The sequence below is a fragment of the Macaca thibetana genome, chromosome 11 (genome assembly GCF_024542745.1).
Source record: "Macaca thibetana thibetana isolate TM-01 chromosome 11, ASM2454274v1, whole genome shotgun sequence".
In the NCBI taxonomy this organism is placed as follows: Eukaryota; Metazoa; Chordata; class Mammalia; order Primates; family Cercopithecidae; genus Macaca; species Macaca thibetana.
In genome coordinates this window covers 107,495,792-107,522,339 of record NC_065588.1, presented here as the reverse complement: position 1 = coordinate 107,522,339, position 26,548 = coordinate 107,495,792, and the positions used below count along the sequence as shown (strand labels likewise).

Genomic DNA, 26,548 nt, shown 5'->3' with positions numbered 1-26,548 from the left:
AGAACAGAAAACCAAATACCGCATGTTCTCACTCATAGGTGGGAACTGAACAATGAGGTCACTTGGACACAGGAAGGGGAACATCACACACCGGGTCCTATTGTGGGGAGGGGGGGAGGGGGGGAGGGATAGCATTAGGAGATATACCTAATGTAAATGACGAGTTAATGGGTACAGCACACCAACATGGCACATATATACATATGTAACAAACCTGCACGTTGTGCACATGTACTCTAGAACTTAAAAAAACAAAACAAAACAAAAATTAGTTGTAAAAAATACCATTTTGTAAAACATCTCTGAGGGCCCGATCTGACCTCCAGTTTGTACTCCTAGTCCCAGAACAAAGAAGCAAGACACCCAGAATTATTATACAATTCTGTATTTAGCGACTCGTTTACAGAACGTGTTCCTTTTTTTAAAATTTTAAACAAAGTTCATCAATCTCTCATAGAAACGGTTTGTGTATGTGTGTGTATTTTTTTAACCGTTATAGGACGTGAACCTGACAAAGTTGTTCACGGGTCCGCTAGCTTTAAGTACAACAGGATTTCTGTGTTCAAAAGACTATACTAAGTGCTTAATCAAATCCCGTCACACTAAAGCCAAATTTAGTTCTCTAGGAATCGGAGTCTGCGTGTAAGCCTGGATTTCAACGTTGTGTTGGTTTCAACAGTAAAAAGTGGTGTGTTCCCCCACGGTTGTCTTAATTGCAACAGGGTGGTGGTGGCTAAAAGGAGATGTTTCATTTGTTCCAGATTTGATTACTCTGAAAATTGGTCACTGTTTCCTATTGTCAAAATATAAAAATACCTTCATCTGGATAAAAATGTATACAGTGGAAAACTCTTCAATGCATAGCCTGGGTGTATGGAAAAGGTTTTCCTTCAGGGTTTGTGTTTTGTTGACTGTTTGGTGTGGAGACTGCAGCCTGGGCTGGATGTGAGAGTTGAAATTTCTGGAACGGTCCTTATCTGTCCCCTTCTGGTTGCTGGGTTTTGCCTATATGGTTTCAAAATGCTAGCTACATCTTTGAAACCTCCATCGGCCATCTCACCCACTGGCATTGCATCGGCATTGATTATAGTCACCTTTTCATCTTCATTCTGGGGAGTCACCCAATTCAGCCTTCCCACGGACAGTTTGAAAAAGGAAACGTAATAAAAACAAGGGAGAGAGATTCAATAACCAATATGGTGGCCGTTCCATCCAAATTGGGAACTCTCACCCTAGAAACCATGCCAAAGACGCTGGAGGAAGGGCTCCTTTGAGTTGGGGGTTGAGTCTCTGCTCCCCAACAGGTCATGCGTTGGAAGGTAGGAGGGTAGATTTGGAGGCTGGGATATGGTGAACATGCTGCGATGAACTTGGCCTTCCAGAGTTCTGCATGGACTTGGAGTTGCAGATGCCTTCCAGAAACAGTACCAGGGTCAACTTGAGAAAGAAGATGGCGAGAAGGGGAGCTGGGATCTCTAGTTTGATGAATCTACTTTTTGGCGCTGGTTACTAAGCTTCAGTGGTCATGGGATGACCAACACTGTCACTTTTGGAAAACACCAAGAGGGGAAGATGGTGGCCACAGTCTTGCTCTGGAATACCCACACTCCTACAAGTGGGGAAACTTCCTGGGTTGTGCCTATGGTTCACATGGGGAAATGGGGTCCCTCTGGTTCAAATGCCACTCTCCAAGCACCTGCCCCATGCCCACCTTTCCAAAGGATCTGGAAACACTTCTTGCCTATAGATGGACAAGATGGATGTCTGACCTCCATGGCCCACAGGTTTCTAACTAGTGAGACCTGTGTAAGCAGTTTGTTCTGTACCATGCTACATCTCTTATAGGACGGTTGGGCCACAGCCCACATCTCTACAACATTTACAATGGCACGGATATTTTGTGTTATCAAGCTTGCAAAACAGACCACCAGAATGAAACACATCCTCAACGGCATCAAGATTTTCGTTTAGAGTCTTTTGGACTTTCTCTTTTTAGCACAGTTTCTGGAAGGGCAGTAGCAATGCGCTGTGTCTCACAGACAGATGTGGAAAAAAATCATGGTTCAAAGGTTATCTAGATTTTGGTCAGTCTTATAGTGTTTTGTGATGGCTTTGAACAATTGTCTTCTTTTAATCTCATCTAGTGGCAAAAACGACACAACTTCAGTGTATACTTCGCAACAGTTGTGACAGCATCCTGATTTTATAACTCTCTGTAATATCAAAACAGCATCAGCTGGGATAAATTCCAAAGGATCCTTTATTAAAATATCTAAAAGAGGTCTATAAATATTTATTTATTTTTCTAAAAGAGTTTGGAGTTTTCAGGTGAATATGTGGTGCCATTTTGCTTCTGCCTTCTGCAGAGGGGTCAGGGTGAAGAGGAGCAGGGGGTGCCGAAAAGTGGAGGCAATGGCATTTGACCCACCTGCTCACACAACTTCATAGAACTAGGATTACAACAAAAAACGTAAACGGCATAACATTGCTGTCCACATTTTGATGGTTGAGTTCCTCCCTCCCTTACCCCACCCTGTTGAGGAGAGTGAGTGAGAAAAGGAAGGTAGTTACCAGGGTATGTCCTTTGCCCCCTCACCCTGCTTTCAGAACTCCCACTCCAGGGCCTCCTCCCGATTGGCAGCCCGCTCTAGTCGGTAAATGATGCTGTTCAGGTTGGCCATTTTTTCATGCCGCCGCTGCAAGTTGGGGTTCACCTTGGCACTGGGATGCAAGGCTCCAGCCGTGTCAGCAGTGGGGCTGGCACTCGGCACTTTGGCAGGGGGGGCGCCAGGAGGGGATGGGGAGATGGGAGCTGAGGAGGAGGGGACAGGTGACACAGACATCATGAGGCCTGGTGAGGAGGCGGCTGAGGGCGAGTTCAGTGACACCTCCAGGCTGCAGCGTGAGGACTCTGAGGCTGACTTAAAACTTAAAGGGTCCGGGTGAAGCCGCTCCCCAGCCTCACTCTCCTGGTGGGGATGAAGTGAGGGACAGTCTGGGGTGGATCCACCTGGAAGGAGGGGACTGGGAGCCACTTTTGGGAGTCTGTCGTTACCCGGAGGGTCGGGATGCTCCTCTTTGGGGGGACCTTGGCCTTTGTCTGGCTCCCCTAAGTCCTGGGGCTGGCTGCCTGCCTCTTCCTCAGCATCCTCCTCTGTCTGTTCCTGCTTGATCCTCACTTGGGCCTTGTCCTGGGTGGTCAGGGGTGTGATGTTCTCCTCAGGGCCCTCCTGAAGCTCCAGTTCCTTCATGGTTGGCTTCTGGTCCTCAGTCTCAGAGTCAGGGCTCTGCAGGGTGGGGTCCGGGTGGGAGTGGCCTGGCGGTAGGATTCCAGGACCCCCACTTGGGTCAAGGTCTGGCTCATCCTGGGTCCCCTCCACCAACATCTCCCGGCGCATCCGGGACCTGGGGCAGAGACGACGGTGAGCCTGGGGCTGGACAGGGGACACCCAAACCCTGGACTCCATCTGCATACATGGCATTTTGATCCCACCCACTGCCCTGGGGCTCTCTAGGCACTAAGCCTCCATACTTGCACCATCTTATTAAGTCTTCTCAACAACACCACAAGGTGGGTGCTATTATTATCTCCACTTCACAGGAAACAAGGCTCAGAGATGTTAAGTGACTTGTCCCAGGTCACACAGCTAGTAAGTGGCAGAACCGAGACTTGAACTCATGACTACTGAATCCCAAAGCAGATGATCTAGACCTGTGCTGGCCAACATAGCAGTTACTGGCCCTACATGGCTCGAGTGCTTGACATGAGGCTAGTCCAGATTGACATGTGCTGTAAGGGTACAATACACACCTGTTCTTAGGCTTAATACAAAACAAAGTGAAAGGTCTCATTAATAATGTTTATATTGGGCTAAATCAAATAAATGATTATGATTAGTTTTATCTCTTTTTTATGAGACAGTCTCACTCTGTTACCCAGGCTGGAGTGCAGTGGTGCGATCTTAGCTCACTGCAACCTCTGCCTCCCGGGTTCAAGCAATTATCCTGCCTCAGCCTCCTGGGTAGCTGGGATTATAGGCGTGTGCCACAATGCCTGGGTAATTTTTGTATTTTTAGTAGAGACAGGGTTTTGCTATGTTGGCCAGGCTGGTCTTGAACTCCTGACCTCAGGTGATCCACCCACCTTGGCCTCCCAAAGTGCTGGGATTACAGGCTTGAGCCACTGGGCCCAGACCCAATTATTTTCTTACAGCGAATGAGGTCAAGAAATTTTAAATAACTTCTCCAAGGTCATAAAGCAACAGGGGTTTCTGTTTCCTTAGCACCTTCAATGCTGGGGCTCCCTGGCCATTTATGTGAACAATAAATTACACTAATATAGACTATTAGCAGCTATATAGTTACAAACATAATAATAATGAGCGCTTTATTGTGTTGGGCACTAGGCTAAGCACTTTTTGCTGTTTTCTTTTTTCTTTTTTTTTGAGATGGAGTCTCACTCTGTTGCCCAGGCTGGAGTGCAGTGGCGCAATCGCGGCTCACTGCAACCTCTGCCTCCCGCGTTCAAGCAACTCTACTGCCTCAGCCTCCCGAGCAGCTGGGATTATAGGTGGGCGCCACCATGCCTGGTTAATTTTTGTATTTTTAGTAGAGACGGGGTTTCACCATGTTGGTCAGGCTGGTCTTGAACTCCTGACCTCAAGCAATCCACCAGTCTCGGCCTCCCAAAGTGTTGCCCAGGCATGAGCCACCACACCCAGCCTGTTTATTTCATTTTCTGTTAGGTTGGTGTAAAAGTAATTGGATTTTCTGCCTTTTTTATTCTTTTTTGTGTGACTTCTTTTTTTTTTCCAAGATGGAGTCTCACTTTTTTTTTCCAGGCTGGAGTGCAGTGGGGGCACGATCTCAGCTCACTGCAACCTCTGCCTCCTGGGCTCAAGTGATTCTCCTGACTCAGCCTCCCGAGTACCTGGGACTACGGGTGCGCGCCACCACACCCAGGTAATTTTTGTATTTTTAGTAGAGAAGGGGTTTCACCATGTTGGCCAGATGGTCTCGATCTCTTGACTTTGTGATCTGCCTGCCTCAGCCTCCCAAAGTGCTGGGATACAAGCATGAGCCACCATGCCCGGCCTTTTGTGACTTTTTCAAATGGCAAAACCATTTTTTTTTAAAAATGGCAAATCCTTTAAAATGGATCAAGAAACATTTAAAAAAAAATGGCAAAACCCAGCTGGGCACGGTGGCTCACACCTGTAATACCAGCACTTTGGGAGGCCAAAGCAGGTGGATCACTTGAGGTCAGGAGTTCTAGACTACCCTGGCCAACATGGCAAAACCCCGTCTCTACTAAACAAAAACAGAAACAAAACAAAACAAAACAAAAGTGGCAAAAACTGCAATTACTTTTGCACCAACCTAATATAATAATCTCATCATGATATACTGATCTGATTTGCATTGATAAAGGAGACCAGGCTGAGAGGGCACAGGAATTGGCATGGTCACAGGGCTCTGAACCCAGCAGTCTGGCTTTTATTTTCTTGCCCCTGCCTCCCTGCCCAGGTCCTGTGGAGCCCCATCCCAGGATCCTGGGCCTGGAGGAACTGTGACGGATCATCTAGTCCATACCGTCTCTCAATCCCCAATCCCCCCACAAAGGTGACCTTGCCCACCTTCCAGAGTTCTCCCCCATCTCCCTCAGCTCCCTCCAATGGGAAGAGCTTCGATGGGGAGGGACTTTGTCTGTTTTCTGTGGCGTCCGGTACAGAGTAGATGCTCAGTAAACATTTACCAAATGAAATAATGTGTTCTTCTGTAATTATAACCCTTTGAGAGTTCTTTGAGAGTGGAATTCTCTCTTCTCCTTTGTGCAAACTCCTATTCATCCCTCAAAACCCATCTCAAAATCACTTCTGTAAAGTCCTCCCCAGGCAGAATTCCCTTTTCCCTTAGCCCCTTGTTCCTTCTTGTTTCACAGCATTTACTAGATTATAAGTGAAATGTTCTGTTTTATGACTGTAAGGTCCTTAAGGGCGGGGATTGGTTCACTATGCATACATTAGAAACGTTTGTTGAATGAATATGTTGGATAATAATGGAGTGCTCAGTTCCTGTGGGGAATCAGAGGTGAGAAGATGTCCCCATATCCCCCAGGGAGGGAAGGAAATGAGCAGGCTTTAAGGACCTATGTCATTTGTTATTTGGCAGGCTCTGTTCTGAGCCAGATGATAAACCATATTTTATTTTATTTATTTATTTGTTTGAGACAGAGTCTCACTGTCACCCAGGCTGGAGTGCAGTGATGTGATCTCAGCTCAAAGCAATGTCCACCTCCCAGGTTCAAGTGATTCTCGTGCCTCAGCCTCCGAGTAGCCGGAATTACAGGCCCCTGCCACCATGCCTGGCTAACTTTTGTATTTTTAGTAGAGATGGGTTTCATCATTTTGGCTAGGCTGGTCTTGAGCTCCTGACCTCAGGTGATCCGCCCACCTTGGCCTCCCACAGTGCTGGGATTACAGGTATGAGCCACTGTGACTGGCCCAAACTGTATTTTATAATGCGTTTATACCCAGAGTTATTTCATTTGATCTACAATCATACATTGCGGGATAGGTATTAGGTTCCTCATCTGTAAAATAAGGGTGAGACTTGGAGAAGTAAAATGACTTATGGAGGGATTGGGGACTGAGAGAGGGTATGGACTCGGGTCTGTGGGCCCCTGGTGCCCAGGAGAGAGAAGATGCTCAGTTGCTCCTCCCACCAATCTCCTCTTTCCTTGATCCCTTGGGGATCAAGAGACATTCTCTTCCCCTAGAATGGATGAGTGGATTTTCTTCTGTGGTACCATGTGAGTACCAGAGACTTTTCCTGCTCAGGAAGCTTGGCAGGGGCGGGGTGGGGGGTGTTCCTCAGAGACGGTCCCTGAAATTCCCCCATCAAGCATTCTTTACAGGGGTCTCCTCAGAGCCAGCCCTGGGACTAAACTCCTAGGAAGCTCAACCTACTGCAGGCCAGTGACTTGTGAGAACAGGGAATCAAGAGTGGGAAGAGCTATGGAAAGCAGCAGCCATTGAAGTAGGAATCACCCACTCCCTGAGGTAGTGGAGCCTGAAAAGGATATCAGGGGGGTTTCTTTTGGTTTCAGCGGTGGGAGGGGCCAGGAGCACGAAATCAGGGATCCAACCTGAGGCTCAATGAATAGTCAGGGTTCCTCAGGCCTGTACCCCCAAATACCTTTCCCTGTCCCTTCTTTGAGGCAGACACCGGGCAAACAGGGTGAAATAATAATAAAAATAATGACAATAATCACATCAATACCTACCACATACTATGTGCTGGATATTTTTTTTTTTTTTGGAGATAGCCTCACTCTGTTGCCCAGGCTGGAGTATAGTGGCATGATCTCAGCTCACTGCAACCTCCGCCTCCTGGGTTCAAAGGATTCTCCTGCCTCAGCCTCCCACATAGTTGGGACTACAGGCATGCGCCACCATGCCTGGCTAATTTTTGTATGTTTCGAAGAGATGGAGTTTCATCATGTTTCCCAGGCTGATCTCAAACTCCTGACCTCAGGTGATCTGCCCATCTCAGCCTCCCAGAGTGCTGGGATTACAGGTGTGAGCCACCGTGCCTGGCCTACATGCTAGGTATTTTATGTAACTATGTTAGTCTATCAATCCTTTGTGCAACTCGATGAAGTAGATCCAGCTACTGTCCACCCCATTTTACAGGTTAGAAGACTGAGGCTCAGGGAAGTGAAGAAGGCTCCACAGCTGAAAGTAATGGAGCTGGGATTTCTTCCACATTTGCCTGCGATTTACTTTTTTTTTTTTTTTTTTGAGATAGAGTCTTGCTCTGTCGCCCAGGCTGGAGTACAGTGGTATGATATTGGCTCACTGCAACCTCCGCCTCCTAGGTTCAAGCAATTCTCCCACCTCAGCCTCCCAGGTAGCTGGGATTACAGGTGCGCACTGCCATGCCAGGATAATTTTAAAATTTTTAATAGAGACAGGGTTTCACCATGTTGGCCAGGCTGGTGTCGAACTCCTGACCTCAGGTGATCCACCTCAGTCTCATTTTTCTTGTTTTTGAGACACGGTCTCGCTCTGTTACCCAGGCTGGAGTGCAGTGGTGTGATGGTAGCTCACTGCAGCCTCCGCCTCCTAGGCTTATGCAATCCTCTCACTACAGCCTCCCAAGTAGCTGGGACTACAGGTGTATGCCACTGCACACAACTAATTTATTTATTTATGTATTTATTTTGTAGAGAGGTCTCCCTGTGCTGCTGGGCTGGTCTCGAACTCCTGGGTTCAAGTGATCCTCCCGCCTTGGTCTCCCAAAGTGCTGGGATTATAGGCATGAACCACTGTACCTGGCCCTGTGTTCTATATCTAAGTGCCTATGTGGTGGGGTCTCCCATCTCCCAGAGGCTATGTGGGGCTCCCTCCAGGCTCTCAGATGGGGAAGGGGTCCCACCTGGGTTCTGCCACCCGCCCTGTGGGCATGCCCCCATAGTCCCACCTGTAGTTGTGGAACCAGTTGATGACGGTGTTGGTCTTGAGGTTGAGCTGGAAGGAGAGGAGCTCGATGGTCTGCTGTGAGGGGTAGGGTTCCAGCTGATAGGCCTTCCGCAGCGCCTCCTTCTCCTCAGGTGCCAGCACCACCCGGGGTTTCTTGATCTGCAGGAGGCTCAGGTCCTGGGGCTGTAGGCAGGGGCTGGGGCACTCCGAGTGGGTGGCCGGGGACTCACTGTCTGAGCCGGTGCTGATGAGGCCATAGCGACGTTTCAGGTAGGCTGGAGCCGGGGAGAGAGGGAGGGCTGAGAGGTGCTGTCCCCACCCCATCAGTTCCTGGCCAGCAGGAGTCCCATGGTGGGAGTGCATCTGTCAGGCCCACTAGGAGGAAGCCATCATGCCCTAAGCTTAGGGGTACGCCCCCCCAGCCTTTCTCCCTCCTCACTCTCCTGCATCTCTCAACTCCCACCCCCACGCCACAAGATGCTAGCCTGACCTCACCAGCCAGGGAGCCCTGGCATGAGCGAAGACTTAGGATCATTCCTCGCACATAGGAAGCACTCGAAACAGGGTGTTCCACGGTATTCTCTCTGTTTTTGTAGAGATAGGGTCTCACTCTGTCACCCAGGCTGGAGTACATGGGTGCAGTCATAGTTCACTGTAGCTTCAACCAACTAGGCTCAGGCAAACCTCCTGCCTCAGCCTCCCAAGTAGCTGGGATTACAGGTGTGAACCACCACCCCCGGCTAATTTTTAAATTTTTTTTGTAGAGATGGGGTCTCTCTCTGTCACCCAGGCTGGAATGCAGCGACACAATCACAAATCACTGCAACCTTGAACTCCTGCTTTCAAGCGATCCTCCTGCCTCAGCCTCCTGAGTAGGTGGGACTACAGGTGCGTGCCACCATGCCCGGCTCATTGAAAAAATTGTTTTGTAGAGTGTTTGAAATGCTTCTTCCCTGGTGCCGTAAAGAAATAGCACTTGAACATAAATTTAATTTACTTAGCAAGACCATTTTTATACTTTCTGCTGAAAGGGTACACTTACTTGCCAGCAGTTTTGCCACAAGAGTACACTGAACAAACGAAACAGAGTCATTTATAATCTGATGTGTCCACCCTACTGCTGTGTCCGGTTTCCACTGACTGGAACGGGACCTCACATTCTGTATTTGTCCTGACTGGCTAGCAACTTAGAACTTTTTAAAAGAGGCAAAGGCAGAGGAGAACAAAGGAAGGAGGAAGTAACTTGTAGAACGCTGAGAAAGGTAAAAACACCTTCAAAGAAGGAAAAGGAACAGACTATGACCTAACGCTTGTTTGGACCAGTATAGGCATGCCAGGGCAAATATTTAGGCTAAATTGTGGGAGCAAACATAAAGTACATTGATTTCTTTATCATGGCTAGCAGATATTTAAGAATGTTAGCACAGATCTTTGAATAAATTTTCCTTCTAAGAGAAGTTACTATTTATTCCTAATTAAATCGGGAGGAAAGTCTTTGAAGAGGAACCTTTACTTTATTTTTTACATAGAGGTAGGGTCTCACTCTGTTGCCCAGGCTGGTCTCAAACTCTTGGCCTTAAGCAATCCTCTCACCTTGGTCTTCCAAAGTGCTGAGATTACAGGTATGAGCCACCACACCTAGCCTACGATATCCTCTAGACTGTCAGAAGCATCCCTGAATTTCTGAACAGCCTTTGGTGGGCAGTAGGTAAGGACACTAATCTAAATGACTTACTGACTGCATGGTGCATGTTGACCCCAAATCATGAAGATGTTGGGGAGAAAAAAGCCCACTTCAGAATGAAAGAAGTAAGGTATGAGGGTCTTACTTAATCCTCACAGCAATGCTTTGTGGCTCTGAAAATGCATTTTTAAGATGGAGTCTCACTCTGTCACCCAGGTTGGAGTGCAGTGGCATGATCCTCTTGGCTCACTGCAACCTCTACCTCCCAGGTTCAAGCGATTCTCCTGCCTCAGCCTCCCAGGTAGCTGGGATTACAGGCATGCATCACCACGCCCGGCTAATTGTTGTATTTTTAGTACAGATGGGGTTTCACCATGTTGGCCATCACTTCTGGCCTCAAGTGATCCATCCACCTTGGCCTCCCAAAGTGCTAGGATTACAGGTATGAGCCACCACATTGAGCTAGCTCTCTTTTTCAGAAATAGAAGGAAGCACAGAGAGGGAAAGTAATTAGCTCAAGGTCGTCACACAGCAAGGAGGTAGAAGGTCAAGTTCTCAACCATAGCATTGTCTGATGATGATGGCCCAGCCCTAGGTGCTCTCCAGAGCCTGGCATATCCCTGGGTCATCACACGACCTGCCCTCACGCCCTGGATGGCAACTTCAACCGCTCCTATCTTATCTTCCAATGGACTTTGAACCTTCGGAAATACAGAGTAATCCTTTATGCATAGCATGAGACTGGGCGCCCAGCTCAATGCCAGTTGATCTTCCATCCAAATACTAACCAGGCCTGACCCGGCTTAACTTCTGAGATCAGACGTGATCCCGTATTCAGTGTGGTATGGCTGTAGACAATGCCAGCTTATCTTATCAGGATATAATGTCACATAATGTGAGAACTTGCAATCTCCTTGCCCAGCCCTACAAGAGAGGGTTCCTGTTTGCTGGTCCTGTCGTTTGTTATGTAGGATCTGTTATGGGCCAAGGGCTGATCTACAAAACAGGGAGTTGAGGCAGAGGAGGGAGGGAGGGAGGTACACAGAGTTTTGGGAAATAGGCAGTTGGGGCTGGCAACAGACTTTGGGGTAGCTTCAGAGGCGTGAAAGGACACCAAGAGATGGGGTATTCAGTTTCCTTTCCTTTTATTTTATTTATTTATTTTTTTTGAGACAGAGGTTTGCTCTGTCGCCCAGGGTGGAGGGCAGTGGCGCAATCTCAGCTCACTACAACCTCCACCTCCTGGGTTCAAGTGATTCTCCTGCCTCAGTCTCCCAAGTAGCTGCGATTACAGTGTGTGCCACCATGCCCAGCTAATTTTTGTATTTTTAGTAGAGATGGGGTTTTGCCATATTGGCCAGATTGGTCTTGATCTCCCAACCTCAGGTGATCTGCCTGCCTCAGCCTCCCAAAGTGCTGAGATTACAGGCGTGAGCCACTGCACCTGGCAGAGTATTGGCTTTTCATGGGAGAGGTAGTAAATATTTACAAATTAAAAAAAAAAAAAATTAGAGATGGGGTCTTACTGCACTGCGTGGCTGGAGCACAGTGGCTATTCACAGCTTTGATCACAGCACATTGCAGCCTTGAACGATCCTCCTGCCTTAGCCTCCCAAGTGATCCTCAAGCGATCCTCTTGCCTTAGCCAGGACTACCCATGCCCCGCCACTGCCACAGGCTGTAAATATCTTCATTGCTTTCAATTACATTGTTACATTGTGTTTCAAGGTTGCTATTTCATGCAGTCCCATACCAGGCTGAGACTGGACTACGGGGGCCCTGGGTTTATGTGGGTTACAGCTAGGTATGGTTCTGGGGAAAATCTGAGATCCAGTGCTGGGGCCCATCCCCTGCCCAAGTCTTACCTTTCTTCTCCAGCTTCTTCATGTCCCTCAGCTTCTCCACGTTATGGGGGTCATTGAGCCACAGCTGCATGCGGACAAAAGGCTCCCGCCCCTTCAGGCTCAGCTTGTGCCAGGGTTTGGGCCGGGACAGCAGGTCAGACACGGAGCCCTGCGTCAGACCCAGGATGCTTTCCCCAAACAGCCGCTGCCCTGGGGATAAGGGAGGGGAGCAACCTGTTACCCCAGGCTGGGCAGAGAAGCCTGCTCCCAGGAGAGACATGGAACAGGCCAGAGACACAGGGGAGAGCCTCGAGGCTATCTCCACTGACTCAGAAGGGAGGGCCAGAGACGGCAGAGGACCCGCACCTGATGTGAAGCTGAGGGGGGCCTGTCTGTAAAAGAGATTTGGGGGCCGGACGAGGCAGCAACCAACAAAAATTTTTTTTCTTTTTTTCTTTTTTTGAGACAGAGTCTCGCTCTGTTGCCCAGGCTAGAGTGTAGTGGCATGATCTTGGCTCACTGAAGCCTCTGCCTCCCAGGTTCAAGCAATTCTCCTGCCTCAGCTTCCCGAGTAGCTGGGATTACAGGCACGTACTACCACACCTGGCTAATTTCTGTATTTTTAGTAGAGATGGGGTTTCCCATGGTGGCCAGGCTGGTTTCGAACTCCTGACCTCAGGTGATCCCTCTGCCTTGGCCTCCCAAAGTGCTGCAGTTACAGGTGTGAGCCACTGGGCCCGGCCCAAAAGTGCTTTTTTAGTTTAAGAGGTTCTTTACTCCTAGGAGATCCCTGAAATTGTCTGCCAACATCATACATACAAATGTGTAACACCATGTTGGAGGATAATTTGACAGATTCCATCCCAGTTTTAAATATGCACAGTTTTGGAGCAAGCAGTTCCACTTCCTGGGATAGCTGTACTTGCCCAAGGTCACACAGACTTATTTTTAGAGGCAGCAGGAAAGTGGAAAAAGTCAAAATACCCATCAGTTAGGTAAAAAACTGTGGCGCATCCATGGCCTGAAACACTTTCCAATGGTGAAAAAGAATGCAGGTGACAGAATTATTCTTTTTTTTTTTTTTTTTTTTTTTTTGAGATGGAGTCTGGCTCTGTCGCCCAGGCTGGAGCGCAGTGGCCGGATCTCAGCTCACTGCAAGCTCCGCCTCCCGGGTTTACGCCATTCTCCTGCCTCAGCCTCCGGAGTAGCTGGGACTACAGGTGCCCGCCACCTTGCCCGGCTAGTTTTTTGTATTTTTTTTAGTAGAGACGGGGTTTCACCGTGTTAGCCAGGATGGTCTCGATCTCCTGACCTCGTGATCGGCCCGTCTCGGCCTCCCAAAGTGCTGGGATTACAGGCTTGAGCCACCGCACCCGGCCTACAGAATTATTCTAACATGGGAAGGTGTCCACAAAATGCTGTTCATTTTTCTTTTCTCTTTTTTTTTTTTTTTTTTTTTTTGAGGCAGGGTCTCACTCTATCACCCAGGCTGGAGTGCAGTGGTGTGATCTCAGCTCACTATAACCTCTGCTTCCTAGGTTCAAGTGATCCTCCCACCTCAGCCTCCCAAGTAGCTGAGATCATGGGCTTGAGCCACCACACCTGGCTAATTTTTGTATTTTTATTTTTCATTTTTTTTTGGGACAAGATTTGGCTCTGTCACCCAGGCTGGACTGCAGTGGTGTGATCTTGGCTCCCTGCAACCTCTGTCTTCTGGGCTCAAGCCATCCTTCTGCCTTATCCTCCCGAGTGGCTGGGACTATAGGCACGCACCACCACGCCCAGCTAATTTTTCTATTTTTTGTAGAGACGGGGTTTCGCCATGTTGCCCAGGCTGGTCTGGAACTCATGACCTCCAAAAATCCTCCCGCCTCAGCCTCCCAAAGTCCTGGGATTACAGGTGTGAGCCACCACACCCAGCCTAGTGTTCATTTTTCAAAACAAGTTGCAACGCACTATGTGTGTCATTTCATCTATATAGAAAAAAAGGAGAGGAAATTAAGTGTATATATGTTCTTGTATGTGTTCAGAAAGTGTCAAGGAGACATTAAAAAACTGAAGTGTAGGCTGGGCACGGTGGCTTACACCTGTAACCCCTGCACTTTGGGAGGATGAGGTGGCAGGATTACTTGAGGTCAAGAGTTCATGACCAGTCTGGCCGGCATGGTGAAACCCCGTCTCTACTCTACTAAAAACACAAAAATTAGCCAGGAGTGGTGGCTTATGCCTGTAATCCCAGCTACTAGGGTGGCTGAGGCAGGAGAATCGCTTGAACCTGGGAGGTGGAGGTTGCAGTGAGCTGAGATCGCACCACTGAACTCCAGTCTGGCGCTTGGGTGACAGAAGACTCCATCTTAAAAAAATACACACACACACACACACACACACACACACAGGAGTGTGACTGAGAGGCCAGTGTGGAGGGACTTATTTACTTTTTTAGTAACTTGTTTTTTTCCTGTACTGTTCGGTATATTTTAAAACTATGAATATGTCTTTTTTTTTTTTTTTTTTGAGACGGAGTCTCGCTCTGTCGCCCAGGCTGGAGTGCAGTGGCCGGATCTCAGCTCACTGCAAGCTCCGCCTCCCGGGTTTACGCCATTCTCCTGCCTCAGCCTCCCGAGTAGCTGGGACTACAGGCGCTCGCCACCTCGCCCGGCTAGTTTTTTTTTTTTGTACTTTTTAGTAGACACGGGGTTTCACTGTGTTAGCCAGGATGGTCTCGATCTCCTGACCTCGTGATCCGCCCGTCTCGGCCTCCCAAAGTGCTGGGATTACAGGCTTGAGCCACCGCGCCCGGCCGAATATGTCTTATTTTTATAATAGAAATTGTAGTGAAAATGTTGGGGTTTGTGTACATCCCTCTGGGAGGGGGGCATCACCTGCATTTAAGACTCAGAGGAATTTGTGTCCCAAAAAGGGAAAGAGCCCTAGAAGAGATTTCTCCACTGTGGCTGGCAAGGACCTTAGCACTGGCTGAGGACTGAGCTGGAGTTCTGCAGTGATTGGGGTTCTCTACATCTTCCTGGAAGGAAGTTTTTAAAGCCGTGGACTGATAATTCCAGGTACTCTCAGACTGCATTCACCTCCCTTTGTCCCATCCCAGACCCAGGTCAGAGCCAGATGCCTCACAGAGGGTCCTGGATGCCCTGGGGCTGACTCCAGTGCCCTGGGATCTCACCATGGGCACTTTTATCTTTTTTTTTTTTTTTTTTAATTTAACGTTTTTAGAGACAAGGTCTTTCTCTGTCGCCCAGGCTGGAGAGCAATGGCAGGATCATAGTTCACTGCAGCCTTGAATTCCTAAGCTCGTGCGGTCCTCCTGCCTCAGCTTCCTGAGGACTACAGGCATTCACTACAAAGTGTGAAGTTTGTATGCATGAAGTTTGCAGCTAATTTTAGGAAGCTTTTTTATTTTTTTGGAGATGGAGTCTCACTCTGTTGCCCAGGCTGGAGTGCAGTGCAGTGGTGCAATCTCAGTTCACTACAACCTCCGCCTCCTAGGTTCAAATGATTCTCCTGCCTCAGCCTCCCTACTAACTGGGACTACAGGTGCCTGCCACCATGCTTGGCTAATTTTTGTATTTTTAGTAGAGATGGGGTTTCACCATGTTGGTCAGGCTGATCTGGAACTCCTGACTTCAGGGGATCCACCCGCCTTGGCCTCCCAAAGTGCTGGGATTACAGGTGTGAGGCACCGTGCCCGGCCTATTTTTTATTTTATTGATTGATTTTTTTTTTTTGAGATGGGGTCTCACACTGTCGCCCTGGCTGGAGTGCAGTGGTGTGATCTCGGCTCACTGCAACCTCTGCCTCCCAGATTCAAGTGATTCTCCTGCCTCAGCCTCCCAAGTAGCTGGGACTAAAGGCATGCGCCACCACGTCCAGTTAATTTTTTTGTATTTTTAGTAGAGATGGGGTTTCACCATGTTAGCCAGGCTGGTCTCGAACTCCTGACCTCAGGTGATCCACCTGCCTGGGCCTCCCAAAATGCTGGGATTACAGGTGTGAGCCACCATGCCCAGTCATTAATTTATTTTTTTTTAGAGACAAAGTCTTGCTCTGTTGCTCAGGCTGGCATGCAGTGGCATGATCATAGCTCACTGCAGCCTTGAATTCTTGGGCTCATGCGATTCTCCTGCCTCAGGCTCCTGAGTTGCTAGGACTACAGGCATGTACCAACACGTGTGAAGTTGGTATGCATGGAGTTTTCACCTAATTTTTTAAAGCTTTTTAAAGATATGGGATCTTGCTATGTTGCCCAGGTTGGCCTCAAACTCCTAGCCTCAATCGATCCTCCCTCCCTGGCCTCCCAAAGCACTGGAATTACAGGTATGAGCCACTGGGTCACAGCTCCAGACACCTTTTCAAGGCAAGTAGGAGCCAACCCAGGTGGGAGGCGGCCTCTCTGATTCCCACCTGCTCCGTACCTAGATTGTTGTCTGTGAGGACCTCCTTCACCCTCTTGGTGATGGAGTACGTGTCCAGCTCGGGGGACATGGCAACGATCTCCTGGATGCCCCCTGGGGCCTGGCCGCCCGAATACATCTTCCCGCTCAGCGAGGAGCTGGAGCGGCCCTCTGGCTGCTGGTTCTCCTTGCTGCTCTCCAGGGACAGGCTCAACGGCTCCTGGGAGCTCTTCTCAGGCTCTGTGGGGCTGGGGGGTGGGGATGGTGAGGACCTTGGTTCTGTGGGACTGGCTGTGGGCCACAGAGAAAGAGAAGGCGGTTACTATAATCTGGCACAGACAACATCCAGTTTCGGGAAGCTTGCTTCTTACAGCCAAGAGTTGCCAACCACCCATTTTGCAACCACTGTAGTAATAATCACTCAGGTAGGGACCACCCTGGATGCTAAAACTAGTGGATGAAAGTTTGATGAGGACTAGACTGGTATATTTACAAAGTCTCCAAGTATCTCCCCACATGATGCTTAGTAATTTTTTTTTTTTTTTTTTTTTGAGACGGAGTCTCGCTCTGTCGCCCAGGCTGGAGTGCAGTGGCCAGATCTCAGCTCACTGCAAGCTCTGCCTCCCGGGTTTACGCCATTCTCCTGCCTCAGCCTCCCGAGTAGCTGGGACTACAGGCGCCCGCCACCTTGCCTGGCTAGTTTTTTTTTGTATTTTTAGTAGAGACAGGGTTTCACCATGTTAGCCAGGATGGTCTCGATCTCCTGACCTTGTGATCTGCCCGTCTTGGCCTCCCAAAGTGCTGGGATTACAGGCTTGAGCCACTGCGCCCGGCCATTTTTTTTTTTTTTAGACGGAGTCTCGCTCTGTCGCCCAGGCTGGAGTGCAGTGGCCAGATCTCAGCTCACTGCAAGCTCTGCCTCCCGAGTTTACGCCATTCTCCTGCCTCAGCCTCCCGAGTAGCTGGGACTACAGGCGCCCGCCACCTCGCCCGGCTAGTTTTTTTTTGTATTTTTAGTAGAGACAGGGTTTCACCATGTTAGCCAGGATGGTCTCGATCTCCTGACCTTGTGATCTGCCCGTCTTGGCCTCCCAAAGTGCTGTGATTACAGGCTTGAGCCACCGCGCCTGGCCATTTTTTTTTTTTTTTAGACGGAGTCTCGCTCTGTCGCCCAGACTGGAGTGCAGTGGCGTGATCTCGGCTCACTGCAACCTCTACCTCCCGGGTTCAAGTGATTCTCCTGCCTCAGCCTCCCAAGTAGCTAGGACTACAGGCATGTGCCACTACGCCCTGCTAATTTTTTGTATTTTTAGTACAGTCAGGGTTTCACCATGTTAGCCAAGATGGTCTGGATCTCCTGACCTCACGATCCACCTGCCTCGGCCTCCCAAAGTGCTGGGATTATAGGCATGAGCCACTGCGCCTGGTTGATGCTTAGTAATTACAAAGGGAAAAGTAGCCACTTCACAGCAGAGAGACCTGGTTGGACTCTCTCTCTGTCACCCAGGCTGGAGTGCAGTGGTGCGATCTCAGCTCACTGCAACCTCTGCTTCCTGGGTTCAAGTGATTCTCCTGCCTCAGCCTCCTGAGTAGCTGGGATTACAGGTGCTGGTGGGCATCATCTTAACCAATGATCCAAGTTACTATCATCAATCACAGGATGAGTTGGCAACGTGGGCCTCCTGAGAGGATGGCCTGAAAAGGACACGGCATCACTTCTGTGATATTCCCAGCCCCAAGTACACAGCTCGAATCTGATTTCGAGGGAACATCAGGCAACCAAACTCAGACTGTCCAGGAAGTAACAGCCTCTACTCTTCAGAAAGGGCAACACTAGAAAACAAAGAAAGGCAGAACTGTCCAAATCAAAACATGAAAACTAAACACAAGTGATCTCGAATCTCATCCTGGACAGGGAAAAGAAATTTACATATTTTATTTAATTAATTCATTTTGAGACAGGGTCTTGCTGTGTTGCCCTGGATGGAATGCAGTGGCTCAATGATAACTCACTGCAACCTCGACTTCCTGGGCTCAAGTGATCCTCCCCGCTTAGCCTCCCGAGTAGCTGGAACCACAAGTGTGCATCACCATGCCCGGCTAATTTTTCTTTCTTTTTTTTTTTTTTGTATTTTTTAGTAGAGATGGGGTTTCACCGTGTTAGTCAGGATGGTCTCGATCTCCTGACCTCGTGATTCGCCCGTCTCGGCCTCCCAAAGTGCTGGGATTACAGGCTTGAGCCACCGCGCCCGGCCTAATTTTTCTTTTTTTGAGACAAGAGTCTCACTCTGTCACCCAGGCTGGAGTGCAGTGGAGTGTTCCCGGCTCACTGCAACCTCCACCTCCCGGGTTCAAGAGATTCTTGTGCCTCAGCCTCCCCAGTTGCTGGAATTATAGGCGCACGCCACCACACTCGGCTAATTTTTGTATTTTTAGTAGAGATGGGGTTCCACCATGTTGGCCAGGCTGGTCTCAAACTCCTGACCTCAGTGATCTACCTGCCTCGGCCTCCCAAAGTGCTGGGATTGCAGGCATGAGCCACAGCGCCTGGCCAAGATTTATATGTTGTATCTAAAAATTTATATAACATATAAAGGATATTACTGGGACAACTGAAGAAACCTGAATATAGATGGTAGGATACATGCCAGGATTTTACCACTGTAAAATTTCTTGTTTTTGGAAAGCACTTGCTGAAGTATTTAGGGCTAAAGGGACAAGATGTCAACGAATTCCTCAAATGGCAGAGAAAGAGCATGATTGTGGCAAAATTAATAACTGTTCAAACGGGGTACAGTACAGGAAGTTTGCTGTTCTTCTGTTTCAATTCTTCTGTAAATTAGAAGTTACCTCAAAACGAAAAGTTAAATAAACGGCAACAACTAAAGAAGTCAGCAATGATCTACAAGATCAACCACAGGAGACTGGCTGAATAACATACGGGAAATCCCTGCAGTGGGCTCTTCCGAGGCAATGAAAGAAAATGTAATGAAAAGATGTCCATAGTGCAATGTCACATTTAAAAAGCTAGACTGGGGATGGGTGCAGTGGTTCATGCCCGTAATCCCAGCACTTTGGGAGGCCAAAGTGGGTGGATCACCTAAGGTCAGGAGTTGGAGACCAGCCTGGCTAAATGGTGAAACCCCATCTCTACTAAAAAATACAAAAATTAGCTGGGCATGGTGGCGCATGCCTGTAATCCCAGCTATTCGGGAGGCTGAGGCAGGAGAATCACTTGAACCTGGCAGATAGAGCTTGCAGTGAGCTGAGATCACACCACTGCACTCCAGCCGGGACAACAGAGCAAGACTCTGTTTCAAAAAAAAAAAAAAAAAAAGCAGACAGATTTTTAAACTATATTTTTCATTTTTTTTCTTTTCTTCTTTTTTTTTGAGATGGAGTCTCACTCACTCTGTCAACCCAGGCTGGAGTGTAGTGGCATGATCTTGGCTCACTGCAACCTAGCCTCCTGAGTTCAAGTGATTCTCCTGCCTCAGACTCCCCCATAGCTGGGATTATAAGCGTGTGCCAACACGCCTGGCTAACTTTCGTATTTTTAGTAGAGATGGGGTTTCGCCATATTGGCCAGGCTGGTCTTGAATTCCTGACCTCAAGTGATCCACCCACCTCAGCCCCCCAAAGTACTGGGATTACAGGCTTGAACTACCATGCCTGGCCCATTTTTCATTTTTCAAAAGACATTTTGTGTGAATATATATTGGAAAAACGATGTGAAAGATATCTGGGGCTTGTGATCTCGGGTGGATGAATTTGCCAAGCCTCCGTCCTTGCATCTGTTAAATGGGGCCATAAGACACGTAGCATTACACACACACTGACCCTACTTGGGGCCATCGAGGGCCTCCATGAGATCACATGAGGCAAGGGCCCACCTCCACCTCCTCCACCACCTCTACCTCCTGGAGCATTAGAGGCACCCATGGGAGTCCCAGTGTGGGCTGAGCCTCCTGAGAAACCAGGACACGTGGGGGCGTCCCCAGGGAGGCAGCCCTAACGGGTTGGCAAGCATGGTGTGTGGTCTAGGAATCCCAGCGCTGGCCACACCTAATCCCAATAGAAAAAGATGCCTCTTCCTTGAGGCATTCGACTGCCGCCTGCTGCAAAGTTGTTAAAATAACCATTACAATGTATGACAGCTAAAAGAAAAGGGAGCAATAGCTTTACTTTCAGAAAAGACATCCGGAGCCCAGGAAGGGTTCCTTCCTTCTCTGTCATGGGTGAGTCGGTCACATGGATCAGACCACTCCTATGCTCCAGAATCATCAATGGCTCCCCATTGCCCCTTGCACAAGAAATGTCTATCACCTTGTCTTGCTGATTAAGGCTCTGAACTCCCTTGTCCCTGCCTACCCCGCCAACTGGAGCTACAGCATCCCCCTCACTCCCCTTCACAAACATCTAGGCTCCTCTCTAAGCCCCTATGTCTTTGCTCAGGCTGGTCTTGCCATCCTGAGGACTTTTCTTCTAATCCTGAATGCCTAAGCATTCCTCAAGACTCAGTCCTAAATGTCCCTTCCCTGAGGTCTATTAGACCTTTGGGGTCTAATAGCACCTTGAGTATATATTGTCACAGTTTGCCATAATTTCTTGCTTGGGCCAGATCTCTTCCTTACTGATGACAATGATGATGACGCTAATAAATTCCCTTTATTGAGCACTTACTACATGCCCAGTGTAGTATTATGTGCTTTATGCCTATGATCTCTTTTTAATTTTTTTTTTTTAAATAGAGACAGGGTTTCACTATGTGGCCCAGGCTGGTCTCAAACTCCTGGACTCAAGTGATCCTCCTGCCTCGGCATCCCAAAGTGTTGGGATTACAGGCGTGGGTCACTGCGGCTGGCCAATGCTCATGATCTCAAGTGACCCTCGTGACACCTCTAAAAGGTAAGTACGATGTCATCCCATTTTATGGATGAGGAAACTGAGGTTCAGAGATGTTAGGCAACGTGTCCAAGATCACACAGCAATAAATGGCAAAGCCAGGACTTGAGCTGGGGTTGGGTTATGCCCCACACTGTCCTCTCATCTACCAACTGTGAGCCCCTTGAAGGCAAGGACTACAAGTTAGTCACAGATGAGTCCCCAGAGCCTGGGGGTAGGGCAGGGGCTCTGAGCAGATGCCTATGGAGTATTTTCAGCCAGGATCCCTGAGTACTCCTGAAAAGGGCAAGGTGAAGCTCCAGAGTTCCAAGTAGCAGCATCACAGCCCTTTGTGACCGTGGGCTCTCAAGAAGTCTACTGTGCCCCCTGCCCCAAGTGAGCTGATCCTGGCCATCCAGGTGGCATCCGTGTGATGCTGAGGCTGATGTGGGCATGTCCCAGGCTCACTGTTGCCAGCACTGATGCCATGCTGGTGTGGGAGGGCCAGCCTGGGAAAGTGAGAGTCTGTCCCAGGTATCTGCCCACTGTTGGCAGCAGGAGAGGGGCCGGGGCCAGCTGGAAAACTGACGGTCTTTGGGCCGGGCACAGTGGCTCACGCCTGTAATCCCTGCCCTTTGGGAGGCCAATGCGGGTGGATCACCTGAGGTCAGGAGTTTGAGACCAGCCTGGCCAACATGGTGAAACCCCATCTCTACTAAAAATACAAAAAATTAGCCGGGTGTGTTGGCACACACCTGTAGCCCCAGCTACTCTGGAGGCTGAGGCAGGAGAATTGGTTGAACCTGTGAGGTAGAGGTTGCAGTGAGCTGAGATCGCGCCACTGCACTCCAGCCTAGGTGAAAGAGCGAGACTCCACCTCAAAAACAAACAAACAAAAAAACCACAAAAAACTGAGGGTCTTTGAAGGCGTCTGCCTCTTGGAAAACTGTCTGCACCCATGTCCCAACCTAGAGGGTCAAGAAGCGAAGCGAACAGGATGACATGGAGATAAACTCAGATGACTGGCAGGAAAGAACACAGCCACCCCCGAATCCCACTCCCCCAGGCAGAAAGCCACCTTTCTGACTCCTCGCACTTTGAGAAAGCGATGGAAAGGTTCAGAAATGATCTCTATCAGGAGGAGTGTGCTAAGTACAGGGCTGCGGGGTCACATGTGAACAACTGGGTTGTCTGGAGAGGGAGGTGATGACAGGGAGAGGGGGGGTCTTCCTGCCTTGGTGGGCTTGAGGGTGGGGCGCTAGACCTGGCTGTGGGCAGCTGGGGACAGAGGAGAGAGCAGAGTGATCAACCCGTCCCACTCTGCCTGGGACTTTCCTTATTTTACTACAGAAAGTTCCAGATCCTGGGAAATCTATCTCTCCTGGAGAGATAGAGACGGTGCAAGAGAGATGGAAAGAGAGCCCTGGAGGGACAAGGAGGGTCAGGGAGCGAGAGACAGAGCAAACAGAGGGGGAGAGAGAGAGAGAGAGAGGTGGGCGGGGGGAGGGGACAGAGAGAGAGAGAGAGAGAGAGAGAGAGAGAGAGGTGAATAAAAAAAATGCAGAGTGAGAAAAACAGAAAGAAGACATTGGAGGTGAATGGGCGCGGTGGCTCAGGCCTGTAATCCCAGCACCCTGGGAGGCCAAGGTGGGTGGATCACCTGCAGTCAGGAGTCCAAGACCAGCCTGGCCAACGTGGCAAAACCTGTCTCTTCTAAAAATGCAAAAAAATTAGTTGGGTGCCTGTAATCCCAGCTACTTGGGAGACTGAGGCAGGAGAATTGCTTGAACCCGGGAGCCGGAGGTTACAGTGATCACACCATTGCACTCCAGCCTGGGCGATAGAGTGAGACTCTGTCTCAAAAATAAATAAATAAATAAATAAATTAAATAAATAAATTGGAGGAGAGAGACAGAGACCAGAAGAGAGACAGAGGGAAGAGAGGGACTGTGTATGGGGACAGGACAGGGCTTCCTTGACTGTTTGAGAGTTCTGAGAAGCCTCAGATGGAAGGGTCTGGAATACTGATGCTGCCACGGTGGGTAGTGCTGATTACACCTGGGACTGCGCCTGGCAGTGGGCATGGGGATAAGGGCATGCTTTATAACCCTCCCATGGCATCTGGCTCAACCTCAGTAACGGGTATGGTCAGGGCTCCAGCGCTGGTCCCTGCCCGCCTCAGCAGCCAGGGCGTACACATGAGGGGCTGGGACAGGTCCTGACACCCAGCCCCACAGCCAGACTCTGTGGGACTTTGTGGGCAATGGATACACCCTTTTGCTTCCAGGCCCAGTGGGTTATGAACAAGCAGAGGCTGTGAGGGTGGATCTGCCATCACCACCCTCTCCCTAGGGCCAGCAGTTACAGTAGCCACTTCTAGGCCTGATTCCCTGATTATTATTATTATTGCTTTTGAGACAGGGTCTCGCTCTGTTGTCCAGACTGGAATGCACTCACTCCGGTTCACTGCAGCCTTGACCTCCTAGGCTCAAGCAATCCTCATACCTCAGCCTCCTGAGTAGCTGGGACTACAGGTACCCGCCACCACGCCCGGCTAATTTTTGTATTTTTGTAATTTTGTATTTTGTAGAGAAGAGGTTTTGCCATGTTGGTCAGGCTGGTCTTGAACTGACCTCAAATGATCTGCCTGCCTTAGCCTCCCAAAGTCCTGGGAACACAGGCGCGAGGCACTGCGCCTAGCCTTGGCTTCCTATTCTGGGAGAGCAGGGGACCCCCCCACCGCCACCTCTACTCACATCCCTTCCCAGGCTGTGCATGGTCCCACCTCCTAGCCGCTGCCCGTGCTGTTCCTTCCACAAGGAACACCATTCTCCATCTTCTCTGTTTACCTCTATCCTACCTGTAGTCAAATCCTTCCATGACAATAAAATTCAAAACCAAAACAATCAGACACTGGGGAAATGCAAATAAAAACTACAGTGAGATACCACTTACACACCCACCAGGATGGCTAGTGCCAACAAATGGGACATAACCCATGTTGGTAAGGACCTGGAGAAATAGAAACTCTTTGAACTTCCTCAGTAAGTTAAACACAGAGTTACCATATGATCTAGCCAACTGTACTAGATATATGACCAAAGAACTGAAAATGGAGGTTCATACACAAATATGTACACAAATTTTCATAGCAGCATTATTCAAAATGCCAAAATGGGGTCTAGCCATACAATGGAATATCATTTAGCCACAAAAAAGGAAGGAAATTCTGTTGCATGCTACAGCTTGTATGAGCTTGAAAACATGTTAACTGAAAGAAGCCAGCTACAGAAGGTCAAGTAGTACAGGATTCCATCTACATGAAACATTCAGACGAGGCAAATCCAGACAGAAAGAAAGTGGAGTTCCAGGAGCTGGGGGGAAGGAGGATGGGCAATGACTGCTGGATGGGTATGGGGTTCCTTTTTGGGGTGGTGGGAATATTCTGGAATTAGATACAGGTGATGGTCACACACCTTGTACACTTCAAAAATGGTTTAAAAGGTACATTTTATGTTATGTGATTTTTTTGTTTGTTTGTTTGTTTGAGACAGAGTCTCACTCTGTCACCCAGGCTGGAGTGCAGTGGTGCCATCCCGGCTCACTGTAACCTCCACTTCTTGGGTTCAAGTGATCCTCTCGCCTTAGCCTCCCAAATAGCTGGGATTACAGGTGCCTGCCACCACGCCCGGCTAATTTTTGTATTTTTAGTAGAGACGGGGTTTCTCCATGTTGGCCAGGCTGGTCTCAAATTCCTGGGCTCAGATGATCCGCCCGCCTCGGCCTCCCAAAGTGCTGGGAATACAGGTGTGAGCCACGGTGCCCATCTGTTATGTGAATTTTACCACAATAAAAAAGTTAGTTAAAACATAACACCACAGACCAGGCACAGTGGCTCACCACTCCAGCTTGGGTGACAGAGTTAGACTCTTTCTCAAAAAAACCAAAAATCAACCCCTCCCCCACCACAACACAATAAAACAAAAAATCAACCCCTCCCCCACCACAACACTGTAAAACAAAAAACACCCCCACCACAATACTACACAACAAAAAACCAACCCCCTCCCCCACCACAACATTACAAAACAAAACAAACCCCTCCCCTACCACAACACTAGAAAACAAAAACCAACCCCTCCCCTACCACACTATAAAACAAACCCCTCCCCCATCACAACACTATACAACAAAACCAACCCCTCCCCCATTACAACACAGCAAAACCAAACCAACCCCTCCCCCATAACACTATAAAACAAAAAACACCCCTCCCCCAACCACAACACTATAAAACAAAAACCAACCCCTCCCCTACCACAGTATAAAACAAACCCCTCCCCCACCACAACACTATACAACAAAACCAAACCCTCCCCCACCACAACACAGCAAAACCAAACCAACCCCTCCCCCATAACACTATAAAACAAAAAACACCCTTCCCCCAACCACAACACTATAAAACAAAAACCAACCCCTCCCCCACCACACTATAAAACAAACCCCTCCCCCACCACAACATAAAACAAACCCCTCCCCCACCACAACACTATACAACAAAACCAAACCCTCCCCCACCACAACACAGCAAAACCAAACCAACCCCTCCCCCATAACACTATAAAACAAAAAACACCCTTCCCCCAACCACAACACTATAAAACAAAAACCAACCCCTCCCCTACCACACTATAAAACAAACCCCTCCCCCACCACAACACTATACAACAAAACCAAACCCTCCCCCCCACCACAACACAGCAAAACCAAACCAACCCCTCCCCCATAACACTATAAAACAAAAAACACACCCTTCCCCCCAACCACAACACTATAAAACAAAAACCAACCCCTCCCCTACCACACTATAAAACAAAACCAACCCTTGCCACCACAACACTATGCAACAAAAAACCAACCCCTCCCCCACCACATTATAAAACAAAACCAACCCCTCCCCCACCACAACACTATACAACAAGAAACCAACCCCTCCCCCACCACAACATTACAAAACAAAACCAACCCCTCCCCCACCACACTATACAACAAAAAAACCAACCCCCTCCCCCACCACCACATTACAAAACACAAAACCAACCCCTCCCCCACCACAACACTATGCAACAAAAAAACCAACCCCCCCCCCCCACATTATAAAACAAAACCAACCCCTCCCCCACCACAACACTATACAACAAAAAACCAACCCCTCCCCCACCACAACACTATACAACAAAA

The 26,548-nt window shown here is 48.9% G+C and overlaps 1 protein-coding gene across 2 annotated transcripts in view; it reads right to left on the bottom strand.

Moving 5' to 3' along the window:
- Nucleotides 1-369: 369 nt before the first annotated feature.
- The window catches only part of CUX2 (cut like homeobox 2), a 280,830-nt gene continuing 254,651 nt past the window's right edge, over nucleotides 370-26,548 (bottom strand). For both annotated transcript variants that reach the window (XM_050749630.1, XM_050749629.1), the window contains exons 19-22: nucleotides 16,442-16,711; nucleotides 12,033-12,221; nucleotides 8,485-8,758; nucleotides 370-3,405 (exon numbers count right to left, since the gene is read on the bottom strand). In XM_050749630.1, coding sequence (XP_050605587.1) covers nucleotides 2,604-3,405; nucleotides 8,485-8,758; nucleotides 12,033-12,221; nucleotides 16,442-16,711 — 1,535 coding nt within the window. In that variant the 3' untranslated portion in view covers nucleotides 370-2,603. The remainder of the gene's footprint in view (nucleotides 3,406-8,484; nucleotides 8,759-12,032; nucleotides 12,222-16,441; nucleotides 16,712-26,548) is intronic.